Source organism: Ursus americanus, chromosome 2 (genome assembly GCF_024610735.1).
Source record: "Ursus americanus isolate L20-20 chromosome 2, mUrsAme1.1.p, whole genome shotgun sequence".
Lineage (NCBI taxonomy): Eukaryota > Metazoa > Chordata > Mammalia > Carnivora > Ursidae > Ursus > Ursus americanus.
Window position 1 is genome coordinate 86,482,889 of NC_142128.1, and position 19,935 is coordinate 86,502,823.

At 35.2% G+C, this 19,935-nt stretch overlaps 1 protein-coding gene and 1 long non-coding RNA gene across 2 annotated transcripts in view; one reads left to right on the plus strand and one right to left on the minus strand.

Moving 5' to 3' along the window:
* Positions 1-19,935, plus strand: part of LOC123801393 (uncharacterized) — a 48,754-nt gene that overhangs the window by 4,317 nt on the left and 24,502 nt on the right. The window lies entirely within an intron of this gene.
* On the minus strand, positions 11,469-18,086 carry PDC (phosducin). The gene is made up of 3 exons (XM_045811392.1): positions 18,026-18,086; positions 15,043-15,194; positions 11,469-11,993 (listed from the first exon to the last, which is right to left on the minus strand). Exons 1-3 carry the CDS (start codon positions 18,084-18,086, stop codon positions 11,469-11,471), a joined length of 738 nt encoding a protein of 245 aa, XP_045667348.1.

The window sequence follows — 19,935 nt, forward strand, 5'->3', positions numbered from 1 at the left end:
ACAGGAGCATATCTTTAAGATCTTGTATCTGTGTACTGTATGCACCATTTTACTTCATAAGTACCTACTAGTAATAATAATAATAATAACTAACATTTGAGTAATACTTATATGATCGGCACTGTTCTAAGTAGTTTACATGATTCAATCATTTTTTCCTCACAGCCGTATGAGAATGTGCTATTATTATCCTTATTTTACCGATGAGGAAACAGGTACAGAGATGTTAACTAACTCACCCAAGACCACAAAATTAACCCCGGAAGTCTGGTACCAGTGCTCAGGATACTAACCACCACTACTAATACAGACATGTTCATAGACATAAACATAGATGCAGGTATTATCTATTGGTTGTTTAAATGTCTGTTTTCTTTACCTTAAGCTCCTTCAGGTTAAGAACACTACATGGCACATTGCAGCTTATCCATAAATATTTCAGGAACAAATGAACGAGCTTCACACTTACCAAGATAATTTGAATGTTCCCTAAAATTTTCCTATTATTTTAATATTACTTTACAACTGACATTGTTTGCTTCTTTCAAGTCTATTCCAGTTATTATTTGGGTCCAAGTTATTGGGTCCAGTTATTATTTGGGCTTATTATGAGACATGTTATGACATTTTAGACCTTTACATTTAAAACTTCATTTTTTTTGCTGAGACAAAAATGATTTCTTCCTCTCCTCCTGCCAAATGTAATAGCAGAATGAGTGTTTACATGAGGGGAGTTTGTAATCCAGGATTTCTGCAGCAGCGGGTTTCAAATATTCTAGTCAAATCCTGCCTTTTGTCCGACTCTTCCTGATGAGTGTTACCATCAAAGCTCCATTCTGGCATTCATTAGTCACCAAGTGCTTATTTTGAGAATGGTTGCTATCATCACTTACTCTCTACACAGGTGCCACCTAGTTACTTTTGTTTTGGCAATTATGGGTTAAATACATTCCTGGGTTTAGTCCTGCTTAAGCTTGCTAGCTCTCTATTTTAAATTAATGCATGGTTAATACAAGAATAAAGCTTTTATTGAAGGAATCTTTCAAAGCACTCATTTTTATTCTTTTCCATAGATGAATCTTCTTTCACTGTTTAGCTATGCTTTTCTACCCCTGCCCTACAAAGCTGTACTACATTGTAGTTAATAATGACTACTGATTGAGAAGAACTTATAATTTATTCTTAAAATATTGTTCTCTTTAGAGATGCCCATTTCACTATCATTCCTTACTGCCTTGCCCTCAACTTTTTAAGTATTTACTTCCAGCTCATGGAATTAATGTCAATCTAAAGAGTCGTTCCACTAAGGAGTGTTTTCATTATAAATAACTCATGTAAGGATCCTGTTTTTTTGCTAAGACTTCTTGAGTCCAGTAATTCCCTAACAGAGAACTCTGTAAAGGATTAATAAGTTTGTTACCAATTGTTTGATAGGAGAAAACGTGTCGAACGTTTTTTTTAAGTTTCTTATTTTATATGTAATTACCCTGCATGTCTCTCTCCTAGCACTTGCCCTCCTTGTGATATGTCTTGAATTTATCAACTTAGAAATAGGCCGTAGGGTATTTAAAATGCCTTTCCCAATTTATAAAGAGGAAGAAAAGATGGAATTTTAGGTTCATTAAAAGAAACAATACCTATTGCAATGACTGTATGTTAGAGACTGGTCAATGTAAGCTGGCCATAGTTAGGAATTCTATATTACCCATATTTGTATTCCCAATATCTACTACAATTACAGAAAACTTTTTCTTTCCCATTCTTTTCCTCCTCTATTCCCTTTCTCCAGTTGAGAAACAGTGTTTTGGAGTCTAGGAGAGAGGTGAAAATAGAAATGTAAGTTTGAAAGTGATCTGAATATAAGTGTTAAGATTATGGACAGAAAGCTGCTACCTAGAATGAGTGTTTAGAAAAGAAGACAATTTCTACTTTGAAGAAATAGTCAATAGAATAGAAGGCAAATAAGCAGAGTCTGTTTTCAAAGAAACCAAAAGAAGTGACTCAAAAAGAGCAGAAGTAGTCAGCTTTGACATATGCTTATAGGAAATAGAATAAAATAATGAATAAGAATTGGCCACTAAGTTTGACAAGATGACTACAACTGTAATTAGAGTGCTTGAGACAAAATCCTGATTGGATTCAGCTGGGGGAAAAAATGGAAATGAAGAATAAAGATGGTGACTTTAGATAATTCTTTTGAGAGACATGATTGTATAGGAAAGCAGATTGGTGAGGGATAGCTGGAAATTTTAAATTATACTTGAGCATATTTTTAAAGTGGGCAATTTTGAAACTCATTTACAAGCCAATATGAATAGTATGACATAAAGGAAGGGAGAACATGATGCAGAAGAAGGAAAATAATTGCAGGAGAAAAATGACTGTGGGTGAGAGAGTTAGCTCTACTGTACAGTTTGGTCATGGGTCTTAGCTGCATGGATGCTTTGTTCATCATAATGTCAGTGGAAACTGTTTAGGTGCAGGTGCACATTTTGTTTTTTAAATTTTTACTTAAAATCAATTAATTAACATATAATATATTATTAGTTTCAGAGATAGAGGTCAGTGATTCATCAGTGTTATATAACACCCAATGCTCATTACATCATGTGCCCTCCCTAATGTCCGTCCCCCAATTACCCCATGCCCCCAACCCTCTCCCCTCCAGCAACCCTCAGTATATTTCCTATGATTAAGAGTCTCTTGCGATCTGTCTCCTTCTCTGATTTCATCTTACTTTTTCCTCTCCTCCCCTATGATCCTCTGTTTTATTTCTTAAATTCCACATACGAATGAGAACATATGATAATTGTCTTTGATTGACTTATTTTGCTTAGCATAATATCCTGGAGTTCCATCAATGTCGTTGCAGATGGCAAGATGTCATGTTTGTGGTGGCTGAGTAGTATTCCATTGTATATATACATATACCACATCTTTTTTATCCATTTATCTGTCAGTGGACATCTGGGCTCTTTTCATAGTTTGGCTATTCTGGACATTGCTGCTATAAACATTGTGGTGCAAGTGACCCTTTGGATCACTATATTTGTATCTTTGGGGTAAATACCCAGTAGTGCAATTGCTGGATCATAGGGAAGCTCTATTTTCAACTTTTTAAGGAACATCCATACTGTTTTCTAGAGTGGTTGTACCAGCTTGCATTCCCACCAACAGTGTAAGAGAGTTCCCCTTTCTCCACATCCTCGCCAACATCTGTCCTTGCCTGACTTGTTAATTTTAGCCATTCTGACTGGTGTGAGGTGGTATCTCCTTGTGGATTTGATTTGTATTTCCCTGAAGCCAAGTGATGTGAAGCATTTTTTCATGTGTCTGTTGGCCATTTCTATGTCTTCTTTGAAGAAATGTCTGTTCATGTCTTCTTCCCATTTCTTGATTGGATTATTTGTTTTGGGGGGTTGAGTTTGATAAGCTCTTTATAGATCTTGGATACTAGTCCTTTATCTGATAAGACATTTGCAAATATCTTCTTTCATTCTGTCAGTTGTCTTTTGGTTTTGTTGACAGTTTCCTTTGCTGTGCAAAAGCTTTTTATCTTGATGAAGTTCTAATAGTTCACTTTTGCCTTTGTTTCCCTTGCCTTTGGAAACATGTCTAGCAAAAAGTTGCTGTGACCAAGGTCGAAGAGGTTGCTGCCTGTATTCTCCTCTAGGACTTTGGTGGATTCCTGTTTCACATTTAAGTCTTTCATCCATTTTGAGTTTATCTTTGTGTATGGTGTAAGAAAATGGTCCAGTTTCATTCTTCTGCATGTGGCTGTCCAATTTTCCCAACACTATTTCTTGAAGAGATTGTCTTTTTTCCATTGGGTATTCTTTCCTGCTTTGTTGAAGATTAGTTGACCATAGAGCTGAGGTTCTCTATTCTATTCTGTTTCTGGGTTCTCTATTCTGTTCCATTGATCTGTGTGTCTGTTTTTGTGCCAGTACTATACTGTCTTGATGAGTACAGTTTTGTGATAGAGCTTGAAGTCCGGGATTGTGATGCCACTAACTTTGGTTTTCTTTGTCAACATTCCTTTGGCTATTCAGGGTCTTTTCTGATTCCATACAAATTTTAGGATTATTTGTGCCAGCGCTGTGAAAAATATTGATGTTATTTTGATAGGGATTACACTGAACGTGTAGATTGCTCTGGGTAGCATAGACATTTTAACAATATTTTTTCTTCCAATCCATGAGCATGGAATGTTTTTCCATTTCTTTGTGTCTTCCTCAATTTCTTTCATTAGTGTTCTGTAGTTTTCTGAGTACAGATCCTTTGTCTCTTTGGTTAGATTTATTCCTAGGTATTTTATGGTTTTGGGTACAATTGTAAATGAGATTGACTCCTTAATTTATCTTTTTTCTGTCTCATTGTTAGTGTATAGAAATGCAACTGATTTCTATGCATTGATTTTATATCCTGCCACTTTGCCAAATTCCTGTATGAGTTCTAGTAATTTTGAGGTGGAATCTTTTGGGTTTTCCACATAAAGTATCATGTCATATGTGAAGAGTGAGAGTTTGACATCTTCTTTGCCAATTCAGATGCATTTTATTTCTTTTGTTTTCTGATTGCTGAGGCTAAGACTTCTAGTACTAAGTTGGACAACAGTGGTAAGAGTGGGCATCCCTGTCATGTTCCTGGCATTAGGAGAAAATCTCTCAGGTTTTCCCCATTAAGAATGATATTCACTGTGGGATTTTCATAGATGGCTTTTATGATTTTGAGATATGTTCCCCCTCTCCCTACACTGTGAAGAATTTTAATTAAGAAAGGATGCTGTACTTTGTCAAAAGCCTTTTCTACATCTGTTGAGAGGATCATAAGACTCTTGTCCTTTGTTTTATTAATTTAGTGTATCACATTCATTGATTTGTGGATGTTGAACCACCCTTGCAGACCAGGAATAAATCCCACTTGGTCCTGGTGAATAATCCTTTTAATGTACTGTTGGATCCTATTAGCTAGTATCTTGGTGAGAATTTTGGGATCCATGTTCATCAGGAATATTGATCTGTAATTCTCCTTTTTGGTGGGGTCTTTGTCTGGTTTTGGGGTGGCCTCATAGAACAAGTTTGAAAGTTTTCCTTCACTTTTTAGTTTTTGAAACAGCTTCAGAAGAATAGGTATTAGTTGTTATTTAAATGCTGATAGAATTCCCTTGGATAGCCATCCAGCCCTGGACTCTGGCTTGTTGGGAGATTTTTGATTACTACTTCAATTTCCTTGCTGGCTGTGAGTCTGTTCAGGTTTCCTATTTCTTCCTGTTTCAGTTTTGGTAGTTTATACGTCTCTAGGAATGCATCTATTTATTGTAGATTGCTAATTTCTTGGCATATAGCTGCTCATAATCTGTTCTTATTATTGTTTGTATTTCTTTGGTGTTGGTTGTGATCTCTCCTCTTTCATTCATGATTTTACTTATTTGGGCCCTTTCTCTTTTCTTTTTGATAAATCTGGCCAGGGGTCTATCAATCTTATTAATTCTTTCAAAGAACCAGCTCCTAGTTTTGTTGGTCTGTTCTACTGTTCTTTTGGTTTCTATTTCATTGATTTCTGCTCTAATCTTTATTAATTCTCTTCTCCTGCTGGGCTTAGGCTTTATTTGCTGTTCTTTCTCCAGCTCCTTTCGGTGTAAGGTTAGGTTGTGTATTTGAGACCTTTCTTGGGTTTTTTTTGAGAAAATCTTGTAGTGTTATATACTTCCCTCTTAGGACTGCCTTTGCTGCATCCCAAAGGTTTTGAATAGCTGTGTTTTCATTTTCATTTGTTTCCATGAATTTTTAAAATTCTTCTTTAATTTACTGGTTGACCCATTCATTCTTTAGTAGGATGCTCTTTAGCCTCCATGGATTTGGGTTATTTCCAAATTTTCTCTTGTGATTGAGTTCCAGTTCCAAAGCATATAGTCTGAAAATATGCAGGGAATCATCCCAATCTTTGGTGCTGGTTGAGACATGATTTGTGACCCAGTATGTGATCTATTCTGCAGAATGTTCCATGTGCACTCTCGAGAATAATGTGTATTCTGTTGCTTTGGGATGAAATGCTCTGAATATATCTGTGAAGTCCATCTGGTCCAGTGTGTCATTCAGAGCCCTTGTTTCCTTGTTGATCTTCTGCTTAGATGATCTGTCCATTTCAGTGAGTAGGGTGTTAAAGTCCCTTACTATTATTGTGTTATTATCAATGTATTTCTTTAATTTTGTTGTTAGTTGGTTTATATAATTGGCTGCTCCCATGTTAGCATAAATATTTATAATTGTTAGGTCTTCTTGTTTAATAGACCCTTTAAGTATAATATAGTGTCCTTGCTCATCTCTCATTATAGTCTTTGGTTTTAAATCTAATTTGTCTGATACAAGGATTGGCACACCAGCTTTCTTTTGGTGTCCATTAGCATGATAAATGGTTTTCTACCCCCTCACTTTAAATCTGGAGGTGTCTTTGGGTCTAAAATGAATGTCTTGCCGACAGGATATTGATGGGTCTTGCTTTTTTATCTACTCTGATACCCTGTGTCTTTTGATTGGAGCATTTAGCCTATTTATATTCAGAGTAACTATTGAAAGATATGAATTTAGTGCCATTGTATTACCTATAAAGTCACTGTTTCTATTTATTGTTTCTATTCCTTTCTGGTCCATGTTATTTTTGGACTCTGTCTTCGCTTGAAGGATCCCTTTCAATATTTCTTGCAGGGCTGGTTTAGTGATCACAATTTCTTTTCATTTCTGTTTGTCCTGGAAGCTTTTTATCTCTCCTATTTTGAATGACATCCTAACTGGATAAAGTATTCTTGGCTGCATGTTTTTCTCATTTAGCACCCTGAATATATCATGCCAGTCCTTTCTGGCCTGCCAGGTCTCTGTGGATAGGTCTGCTGCCAATCTAATATTTCTACCCTGGTAGGTTACGGACCTCTTGTCCCTAACTGCTTTCAGGATTTTCTCTTTGTCTCTGAGATTTGCAAGTTTCACTATGATATGTTGGGCTGTTGACCCATTTTTATTGATTTTGAGGGGGGTTCTCTGTGCCTCCTGGACTTGAATGCCTGTTTCCCTCCCCAGACTACGGAAATTTTCTGCTATACTTTCTCCAATATGCCTTCTGCCCCTGCTCTTTTCTCTTCCTCTGAGACCCCAAATATTCCAATATTGTTTCACTTTATGGTATCACTTATCTCTTGAATTCTCCCCCTCGTGATCCAGTAGTTGTTTAGCTGTCTTTTTCTCAGCTTGTTTATTCTCCATCATTTGGTCTTCTATATCACTAATTCTCTCTTCTGGCTCATTTATCCTAGCAGTTAGAGCTTCCATTTTTTATTGCATCTCATTAATAGCTTCTAATTTTGACTTGATTAGGTTTTAGTTCTTTTTTTTTTTTTCTCCAGAAAGGGATTCTCTAGTGTCTTCTATGCTTTTTTTTCAAGTCCAGCTGGTATCTTTATAATCATTATACCTAACTCCAGTTCCAACATCTTACTCATATCCATACTAATTAGGTCCCTGGCAGTCAATACTGCCTCTTGTTCTCTTTTTTGAGGTGAGTTTTTCTGTCTTGTCATTCTGTCTGGAGAAGAATAGATGAACAACGGAACAAAGTACTAAAAGGGTAACAATGACCCCAGGGAAATATAAACTAAACAAATCAGAAGAGACCCAAAACTGAAAAAAAAAATTTTTTTTTAAAGATTTTATTTATTTATGTGACAGAGAGACAGCCAGTGAGAGAGGGAACACAGTAGGGGAGTGGGAGAGGAAGAAGCAGGCTCCCAGCGGAGGAGCCCGATGTGGGACTCGATCCCGGAACACCAGGATCATGCCCTGAGCCAAAGGCAGACACTTAACGACCGCGCTACCCAGGCGCCCTGAAAAAAAATTTTTTTTTTTTTAAAGATTTTATTTATTTATGTGACAGAGAGACAGCCAGTGAGAGAGGGAACACAGCAGGGGGAGTGGGAGAGGAAGAAGCAGGCTCCCAGCGGAGGAGCCTGATGTGGGACTCGATCCTGGAACGCCAGGATCACGCCCTGAGCCGAAGGCAGACGCTTTAACGACTGCGCTACCCAGGCGCCCCTGAAAAAAAATTTTTTTTAAAAGAAAAGATAATCAGACAAATGAACAGAACAGAGCAATACATGGATTCTATGTGTATTTTGGTCTGTTTGTTAGAAAACTAGATCCCAAAATTGTAAAGAAAGAAGAACATATAAGTACAAAAATAAAATTAAATACAATGAAAGGATAGAATGTAACTATAAAAATAAAAATTAAAGGACAAAAAGAAGGAAAGAAAAAAAAGAAGGAAAGGAAGGAAGGAAGGAAGAAGAAGAAGAACAAGAAAGAAAGAAAGAAAGGAAGAAAGAAAGAAAAAGAAAAGGAATATAAAGAGATAGGTGAACAGAACAGAGCAATACACTGTATTCTGAGTGTATTGTGGTGTGTTTGTTAGAAGAAACTACATTTCAAAATTGTAAAGAAAGAAAAACTTACATATATACAAAATAAAATTAAATACATTGAAGGGATAGATTTTAATTGTAAAGATGAAAATTAAAAAAGACTTTAACAAACAAACAAAAAAATCAAAAGAAAGAAAAAGAGAAAATATGATCAGACAGGAAAAGGGAAGAGAGCCATACATTAGATTCCAGGTGTATTTTGATCTGTTTGTTAGAAGAAACTGCATCCCAAAATTGTAAAGAAAGAAAAACTCATATATGCACAAAAATAAAATTAAATAGAAAGTATAGAATGTAATTGTAAAAATGAAAATTAAAAAAGATTTTTTAAAAAGAGCTGGTAAAATAAGAAAATGGTTGAAAAAGAAAAGAGAAAAAAATAATTAAAATTGAAAGACTAAAGAATCATGGGGAAAAACCATGAATTCTATATACTATTTTTCCCTATCGCTGGAGTTTTGCAGTTCTCTGTGAGCAGTAAACTTGGTCTTAGCCAGATGTTCTTGCTGATCTTCTGGGGGAGGGGCCTGTTGCGTTGATTCACAAGTGTCTTTGCCTGGATGGAATTGCATCACCTTTGCCAGGGGGCCAGGCTAGGTAAGCGGCTCCGGATTGCTCTATGTGGCTTTTGTTCCCTGAAGGCTTTCCATGCCACTTTGGAGAATGAGAATGAAAATGGTGGCCTCTCAATCTCCAGCCCAGAGCCCAGATCTTGGGGCCCCACTCCTCAGTGCACCCACAGGGAAAAGCAGTCAATCACTCCTGTCTCCTTGGTCTCTGTTCACACTCTGCACTCACTTAACCTGTGACCAAGTGTTTCTATCTCAGGCACACAACCCTATTTCAGGCCTCTAAACCCTGCAGATTCCTGAGGTGTGCACCTGCGCCACTCCTCCTGGGGAGGAATGGGGGGTCTTACTGCAGTTCTGCTCCAATCTGGGCCCCTGCTTGGAGAGCATTCACCCAGCTGTGCCCCAATTTATGTTATATGGCAACCCTGAGCTGAGAGCCCACTCCCGGGCTTGCTGATTGCAGCTGGCTTCCCTGCTTCAATGCCTCGGAGCTCTGTCATGCCTCGGCACTCCCGGTCTTCCAGAATCCTGAGACCACACTGTCCCACCTAGGATTCTGCCCCACTTTGCCACCTGAACACCTGTCAGGCAGGGACGTCCCTCATCAGATCAGTCTTCTAAAAGTTCTGATTTTGTGCTCTACTGCTTTATCACTTTTCAGTGCCAGCTTTCAGAGGCTCCCTCTCCCCATGGTTTATCTTCCGATGATATATCACTTTGCATTCACTTATCTGCACCTCTTACCTTGCAGAAAGTGGTCGCTTATCTATTTGTAGAATTGCAGCAATTCTTTTATTAGATCTCCAGTTGAGTTCACAGGTGTCAGAATGATATGGTAGCTATCTAGCTGAATTTCTGGGACTAGACAAAACTAAGGTCTCCTACTCCTTTGCCATCCTGGACTATGCAGGTAGTGATGGAAAGGTGAGGTAGGGCCTGTCTTACAACTTCTATTTTCTCCATGAAATATGAGGAAGGTGAAGTGCTTGGACTGAGGGAAAATGGTATGAAAGATTTAAGGAAAGAGAAGATACAAAATCTTCATTTAGGATAATGGAGACTAGAACTTGTGACAAATGTCCGATTTGAACATTTGTCTGCCGGGGGGGGGGGGGGAGAGAAAACCTGGTTTGTTTGTTTTTTTTCTTTAAGATTTTATTTATTTATTTGAAAGAGAGAGTGAAGGAGAGAGAGGGCATGAGCAGTGGGAGGGGGAGAAGCAGACTCCCATGATGAGCAGGGAGCATGATACAGGCTTGATCCCAGGGGATCACGACCTGAGCTGAAGACAGTCACTTAACTGACTGAGCCACGCAGGCACCCAAAGAAAATCTGTTTTAAGTATACTTCCCACAGGGAGCCAGTTTTGGGTGATTTATCAAGCACCATGTCTTCAAATATGGGCCACAGTGCTTCAGCTCTCATTCACCATTATTTCCTACTCTGATTCAGACCCCTAGAAGTTTCTTTTATCTTGCTCTACAGTTCATGATGCATTTAAAAACATTTTTCAAATTATATTTTGTTTTGCATTTCCATTTGTTTGTGTAGGAGGAAAATTTTCCCAGTGTTTTCAAGGGAAATAGAAATAGAACTCTGAATTTCAGTTTCATCATTTATAAAGTGCTATCCACTTGTGGGTATCTACTTGTAGAATTGTGGTTAAAAATTACACATTATATGTATAAGATGCTGGCCCATAATAGGCAATTAAAAAATGATAGTTGTAATTTTCACTACTAAATATTCTTTTGTCCATAGAATAAAACTTTTTTCGTAAATAAGGTTGGCTTCTGAGGTTGTATTAAAAATATTACCTTTTTTTATAACTTTAATGTGACACAAAGTTTCTAAGTTTCTTATAAGATTTGTGTGTGTGTGTGTATATATATATATATATGTATATATATATATATATATATATATAGTAAGTTATCTTACTGAATTTTTTTTTTTTGTATTTTGGGTTATGTAATGTTTTTAGAGCCTTGATAATGAGTACTTGAGAAAGAATAGACTTCAAATAGAAAACTTATTTCCTTGTGAGACTTTATTCTTATCACACAAGCAAAGTTATGATTAATAATGTAATTTGCAAAGTCCAAATAATACCACTGAGGAAAAAACAAGGAGTAAAAAAACCAACACATAACTTGAAAGGGATTTTTGAAAACTGTCACAATATTATCCATATCCTCTTTGTCTACTAACATGTTGCTGAAGACTACAATATTTTGTACTAAAGCCTTCTAAGCATTTAAGTAACTAAGAAATGCTAATCAAATAATTTTAGTGTCAAACTTTTTTTTTCTCACAAATTAAAATAACCATGGCCATACTTGGTATTCTCTAAAGGAATAGGTATACTACCAAAATCAATGTTCAACTTGTAAAGGAGAAATACGAGATGTTGACATAGTGACTCTTTATTCAGTATCTTCTTCCATGTTGATCTGATCAAGGGCATGTATCTCTCTTTCAGGTAGTAACCCATATTCGTTTAGGAAAGACTCCACATCCCCAGCAAAAAATTCTTCTGTAAACTGTTCTGTAACACTAATAAAATTGCTTATGAGTTCCCCACCTTTGTAGACAAGCAGTGTGGGGAGTACATCTGAGGAAAAGCGGTCCCCGGCACCTGTATTAGAAGCTTTTATTTTACAAAACTTGACCATAGGGTATTCAGCTGCAAGGCATGTAAAGCTACGGTTTAGAGCATCACAACCCTTAATGCCATCTTCATAAATATGAACAACAATTGTGGTGATTTTCTGCTCCTTTTCAATGGTTTCCAGGAATTGCTCCCCAGTTTCCAGCTCATACAGAAACCCATATCTAGGCCCAAAACTCAGCTTCTGGTGCATATCCTGCATACATTGTCTACGGTATTTACGAAGGCAATTTTCATCTTCTTTGTCTCGGTGAATTAATTCGTATTCTTGAATGCTCATCTAGAAATAGATGAAATGATAGAGATAATTTGGTCAGATTTATATTCTTTTTTAAAAACTTTTTAAAGATTTTATTTATTTATTTGAGAGAGGGAGAACACAGACGTGCACAAGCAGGGGGGAGGGGCAAGGGGAGAGGGAGAAGCAGGCTTCCCACTGAGCAGGAGCCCTATGTAGGGCGCCATCCCAGGACCCTGGGATCATGACCTGAGCCAAAGGCAGAAGCTTAACCAATGAGCCACCTAGGCACCCCCAGAAATTTATAATCTTAAACATACCAAACCCATTCTCAACTCAAAGAGTTTGCATTTACTGTTTTCTCCCCACCATTCTATTTTACTCCTAATGTGAAGGCCTTTTCCTCCTTTACCACTTTCAAGCCTTTGTTCAAATGTTACCTTCTTTGATTATACTACCTAAAAGAGTCCCCACGTTATGCTTTTTATTCCTTATACTGATTTATTTTTCTTCATGGCAATAAACACTACCTGACATTGTATTATATATTTATTTCTTTCATAATAGTTTTTATAACTGGTATGTCCCATGGGGCAGGAATTTTGTATTATTCATCTCTCTTCATTATTTGCTGTAGTGTCTGGCACATAATAGGAGTTCAGTAATTATTGCATGATTAAATGCATGCCTAAATATTGCTGAATATAGTTGAGCCACAAGATGGTCACAATCTCAGTAAGCAAGGTGCCACTTAGCTACCCATCACTCTGGGTGAAAAAATCCCAGCAGGGTCTACTCTGGAGTGACTTTCATAAAAAATAAAAAGGGTATGCACACACAATTTAAATGTGTCCCCAACAAATGCCTTTAGATAGTATCTCCTCCACAAAAGTTCTTTAAAAGATTATATTTTTAAAAAGAAAAAAAAAGATCATATCTTATCACTTAGTGACTTTTTGAAATGTGGAATGGAATTCAAGCAAGACAGCTTTTACTATTATTTGGAGTTCATCAGATCATTCAAGAGGTTAATGCTGGGTCAGCAGCAACAGCAGCACCTGAGAAATTCTGGGAAAGGCAAATTTTGGAGCACCACCCCAGATCTACTGAATTAGAACTTGTATGTGTGAGGCTGAGTGAGCCATCTTTAAACAAGACCTTCAGGTGATTCTTATCTACTGGTTTAGGCCAAAGTGAGGAAAGACTTCCATCTCCAAGACAGCTACTTTCCACTGCAGCTGGAGTATAAAAGTACCTGCAGAGCCTTTTTAGATAGCTACACCATCATTAACTTATTCCATAGAATGTTAAACACTCTCTTCCTCCACCAAAATACATACATATATACATCTGTATACATGTGTATGTACATGTATGTACACATGTGTGAAGGAACAATGTGGGACATAACGTGATTGAGAGATGTGGAACCACCCAGGACCACGTAAGTTGGATGGCTCTCAAGGGGATTCACTGCTGATGCTCTGCCATCAGGTAGCCTTTCAAACAGCAACTGCTGATAATTTTTAAAGTGGAGGAGAATTGAGAAGGCATGAAACTAGTATTTATGGAAAATCTATTATGTCTTAGGCACTTTACATAGATTATTTTACTTAATCCTCACAACAAACCTATGAGGTAGGTATTATTACTCTCATTTTATAAATGATATTAAGATTCAGGTTAAGTAGGAATATCTGGTGCTTTCATTAATTCCTTCTCATTTCTGCCTCTTATATTTGTTTTTCTAATGTCCTCATTCTTTTCCCTGTCATATTACTTTTTTGCTTTAAGATAATTCTCAATTTTATTTGTTTTAACTCCCAAAATGTTAAATGTTTTATATAATTTTTATGTTGCTACCATAGTTCTGTTAATTTAACAGACTGAACCATACAAATATTGTATCAGTATTGTAATATTGATTTACATATGCATTTGTGAGAACTTGTTCCATTCACATATTCAGGCATTTAGGCATTCAGATACATTTCTCAAGCTTAACCTGTACAACACCTTTAATAATCATAATGTCTCTCATTTGTATGGCATTTTACATGTTTCAAATACTTTTACATTTATTTTCTCTTCACATCTCTTTAAAACAAAGAGAGGATGTGTCGTTGCAATTCTTCAGACGGGAAAATTTAATTGTCTCATCCATATCACAGAGTGTCTCAGTGAAGGAACCCAAATCTGGAAACAAGATCTTAGACTTGAAGATTTTTACAATGGCCAGAAGTCTAAAACCAAGTATGTTTCTGATGTAGTCTGTCTGTTGAGAATCAATATACAGCTCATATACATTGGAGATAAAGAACCCATTAAAGTGATTTATCCACAATGGAAGTCACTTAACGGGTTTTAAATTAATGATTGTTGTTATTGTTTATAAATAATGCATGCTAATTATAAGAATTCAAAAATAGGCTAAAAGCTAAAGGAAGGAAGTAATAAATAGTGAAATTCACCACTCTAATACTCTGAGATAATCTCCATTAACATATTTGACATAGGACTTGGACATACACATCATATAACAAGTAAATGAGATTTTTTTTTAAATTCTGCTTTAAAAAATCATGATACCTTCAAAAAAATGTAGCTTATTCTCCTTACCTTCTTTCTCCTATTTGGAAAAAGAAAGTTGCGATCTCTCAACCAATCCCACCCTCCTAAATAACCAGTATCGTCAAGTTGGTGAGTGTCTTTCCATACTTTTCTACATACTGTTTATATAATTATATAAATGTAAAACCATATACAGTGATGTGTTTTTTTCCCTTTGCTCTAGTGAATGGGATCATTATATAACTTAAAATACTCTGTGTCTTGCTTTCTCATATTACGTAACTGCCTGTAAGTCAGCTCATATATTTGTAACTCATTCTTTTAATAGCTGTCATACATTTTTTAATATGGAATTACCTTCACAGGCATTCACTTCATTTCCTGGGTTTTTTTGCCAACATAAACAAGTACTATAATAAATATTTTTGAAATATATCTATTTTATAACTCTAAAGTGATTCTTTAGAGTCATTTAGACTAAAAACTCATCGTAAATTATTTACTATTGATTTTTCCTTACCTTTCTGCTGAATCTTTCTTTTGAGTCTTTGTCATCTCTATTCTGAGGAGAAGACATTTGTCTGAGAATCTCCTTCTTGCTAGGTGGAACTGAATCACTGTCTTCACTCTCTAATTTAAACTTTCTCCAATCATTTATTACTCCTTTGGGTCCTGGAATAAAAGAAAAAACAAATTGTTTTCCTCTTTATTTTCAAAACGACTATTTATACCATTGAAATTTGTATAAGTATCAACGTTGGAATAGACTTGTCATCTTCTGTATCATAAAAAAAATCTTGTTTGGGCTAGAAATGTCTGACTGCCCTGCTCATAAAAATGTTTTCCCACATTAACCTTGTTAAATGGGTTTTGGCTAAGAATTTCTCTGAAACATCATACGTTAATGAAAATTCAAATTACGTACTTTCAGCTATTGGCAAAATTTGAGGGTAAAGATATTAAAAAATTAGAATGTAGTGGGAACTAGAATTTTAGAAAAATAGCACTTTTATTAAATAAGAAGGAAGCTTCAGCAATAATCTAGAATTGGCACCACACTATTAGCAGGAACACTAGGATTATCAGGGAAATAAATTGAAGTGATATCAAGGTCCAGAAAACAACAATAGCACATACAAGACAACCAGTGAGAGAAGACCTGACCTCAATTAACAGAACTAAAATGGCTTTCAGAAAATTATTACACAATCATCCAATTCCTTTTAAGATTCTAAGAACCTTTTACAAATGGAGAGAGGATGGGATTTGCAGATTTAGGAAAAATTAATTAAATCAAGGATGATCCAACTGGAATTCAGATGTTCAGTTTTCCTGATAAATAATAGAAGTGCTTAGAAGATCTAAATTCTTGGAAATATGGAGTTTTAAATATCCTTTACTAAAGATTAGCCATATCTATACCTTTAATATTATATGTGTGGATGTGTTCTCTTTCTCCCACATATTTCTTAATAATTTCTTGATTTATATAATATATACTTTAAATATAAAGTTACTTATATTAAAATTATATTCAATCATTGTTTTCTGTTTACTTGTATTGTCTTCATCTTCCAGATATGTTTTCTGTAATACAAGATATGCATGGGTATAGCATGTGTTTATATGTGTAGAAAAAAGAATCTTTTATCTCCTATTTTTTTTACAAGTGATAGTTTATTATAGACACTTTTTCTTATCTTGCTCTTCTTAATTCATAATATATCTCAGATTTTTTTCATATACATACATAAAGAGATTCTACCTTTTTTTGAAAAAAAATGGAGGCATGGTATTCCATTGTGTTGATATTTATTTACTTTAAAAAGTTTCTTGTTGATGTATATTGTTGCTTCCCCGCTTTTTCTATAATATATAATCCTGAGTGAAGAACCTTGCACATACATTTTTTTTTCTATCTATGCAGGTCTACCTATAGGTTATTGTAGTAAAATTGCTTGGTCAAAAAGCATATATATATATTTCTAATTTTGATATTGCTAAACTACTCTTAAGGAACTTGTACTAGTTTACACTCCTAGCAGTAATGTATAAGTATGCCTCTTTTCAAAGTGTCTTATTAAACTTTTTACTTTTACAAACAGTGTGAAAAAAATGTATCTCACAATAGTACTAACTTCATAAGTACTGTTTTTTAAATTGTCTGACCTATCTTTTGCTCATTTCTCCATTTGATTGTTGTTATTTTTCTTACTGATTTGTAGGAGATTCCAGTATTTATTAGGAAATTAACCCTTTGTCAGTTGAATTGCAGCTGGTTTCCCTCAATTTGTCAAATGTTTTTTGAAATTTGCTACTGATGACCTATCAGCAGACATTTCTTTCCTTCCTTCCCCCCCCCCTCATTTTTATAGCTGAATTTATCAATCTTCCTCTGTGGTTTCTTGGTTCTGTCATACTTAGATGGGTACTCTTCACACTGTTGTTATAAAATGAATTCCTGGGGCACCTGGGGGGCTTAATCAGTTAAACATCTGCCTTCAGCTCAGGTCATGATCTTCAGGTCCTGGGATCAAGCCGGGTGGGGCTCCCTGCTTGTCGGGGAGTCTGCTTGTCCCTCCCCCTCTGCCCTACCCCCGCTTGTGCTCACTCTCTCTCTCTCTTAAAAATAAAATAAAATAAAATAAAATAAAATAAAATAAAATAAAATAAAATAAAAATAAAATGAATTCCCATGCATTTTGTCTAGTACTCATGAGAATTCATTCAACTCTCTGGCTTAATTTAAAGGCTCCATTTCATATTATTAAAAGAGAGAGGAAAATATTAGTTTAATAAGATTCAATAGAGTTAAAAACCCTAAACTTTTATTTTTATTTATTTTTTCAAGTGTTATTTTTTTTTTAAGTAAAGTGTAGCTGATATACAATATTATACTAGTTGCAGGTATACAAAATAAGTGAAGAGGCTTAAGAGGTACAAACTGAACTTTTAAACTGACATGTTATTTGATTTTTAAACTCTTAGTAGGGCCATATATACAGTTTCCTACAATTTAACAGATTGGTAAAACAGGCTCTGGATGAAATGAATTGAAATCTTAGATTTTCTAGAGGAATACTGAAATCCATTTGACTTAAGAATGTTTTATCATTTCTTTATTCTTTTCAGATTCAAAAAATTAAAATTAAAAACGATTTATCTTTTGGTCTACTATTGTTTACAATTTCAGGAAAAGTTCATAGTGGGGGAAATTAGAGAGGAAAGAGCTTAATTATAGTGTGGAAGAGGACTTATAGTTGGGTAGTAAGAAATTCTATCAATAATTAGTGTTTTTCTCATTCTTTGACATCTAAATAAAACTACTTCAAAAGTATTTGATTTCACATTAATTTTCCCACTCAATTGTTTTTTAGATGATTCCATCAAACCATTCAAAGATATTACTTAAATTTCATACTGAATAATGTCAGTAAGAACTTTAGAGACATCCACATTTAATTTCAACCTAGTATTTTTTTTTTCCTTCTGTATTTGCTTACCTGTATGTGTGGCCTGTCCTTCAAAGTCTTCCTCCAAACTTCGACTTTTGGCTTCTTCCATTTCAGGGTTTAGATTTTATATAATCTATAGCATGAACAAAGAAGTAACAATGACAGATGAATGCTAGGATATATATAATTATATCTTATTATTCTCTTGTTGCCAAGTTCTATGCTAGGCTAAGAGTTCTCACTAAAATGATAAAGTGTTTAGTATATTTCTGTCTCCTCATAAAAGGACATTAATTTAATGTTTGCATTATTAAAGATATTTTGACCTAAAGAAATTTACATAATTTGTAGTTTGTTTTTACTTAAAAAGCCTTCCGTTTAAGAGAAAGACAATTATCATATGGTTTCACTCATTTATGGAACATAAGAAATAGCAGGAAGATCAGTAGGAGAAGGAAGGGAAGAATGAAGGGGGGGTAAACAGAAGGGGAAATGAACCATGAGAGACTATGGACTCTGGGAAACAAACTGAGGGCTTCAGAGGGGAGGGGGTGGGGGACTGGGATAGGCCGGTGATGAGTATTAAGGAGGGCACATATTGCATGGTGCACTGGGTGTTAATAATGAACCATGGAACACTACATCAAAAACTAAGGATATACTGTATGGTGACTAACATAACATAATAAAAAATTATTAAGGGAAAAAAAGCCTTCAGTTTAAGTCTATGTACTTAGTGAACATTATTTACTACTTATTTTTTATTTTGTTACCAAATATCATACAATTATATACCAATATGTTATAAAACACAATTTTAAAAATTAATAATAATTATATACTTACTACGAATACTTATTTTGTGCCACACATTGTACCAATTACTTTATGTGTCAAAAATCATTTAATTCTCACATAGCCATATGTGGCAGGGGACAATGTTAATGCCATTTTACAACTGAGGAAGCTGAAGGACAGAGAGTTTAAGTTATCTGTCCATTTTTACATAGTAAGTGGTAGAGCAAGGATTTGAACCTAGATTTAATTTTAGAGCTAAATCTTAAGTCATTACACTCTTATGAAAGTTAACATACTGTAATAGAGTTATTTTTGTCAATAAGGTTTGATAAATCCTACTTCTGAATTGGGATTAAAGAATAATGATCTAAGGAACAATACTATTCACAAACTAACACTAGAACATCTCTCCATACCATAAAGCAAGTTTTGGTGATGTTACCCACCAAGCAAATAACAATTAGTAACTATACCTAGAATTTTGACTAAAATATGATACAATATCTACCAAAAGTACATGGAATTTTATTCATAGGAAACTCCTTGATGCCATGATACAGAACCTATTTATTCTTCGTTCACATAAATCTAACTTGTTTACTTAATTATCTTTCCATCATCTGGAAAACTCTATTATTATACATACTAACGCATTCCCTAAGGGGTCTATATAGTTGTGATTTTCTTGAAATTTCCAGGTCAGGGAGAATATACTAACAATGGATACACCATCTTTTTACTCTTCTTCCTCTACCTTCTCCCCTTTGCCTCTTTGTTTCAAAGTCAGTTTTAGATGATGATGTCGTCCAACTTACGTTTTTATTCCCATCTTAGTTTTTTATTGATTTATGCTTGGACTTGGCTCGTTTGGTGCTTTCCCAACGCATGAAACAGTAAAGCAGAATTCTTTGTCTTGATTCCTTTTTTGCTTTGACATCAGGTCCCAGCATAATTTTATAGTCTCATAATTTTATTGATTCCATCACTGTAGTCCCTACTCAGAATCACTGGTTGTAAAAGATCTTTGCCAATTTGATTTTACCCACTTGAACAAGAAAAGGCTTTTAAGAAAAGACTGTCGAAAGCTCTTGAAGACTGTGGATATAGATTTTAAATCATTTATCTTTCTCAGGTTCATGTGAAAGAGGGAATATAAACAA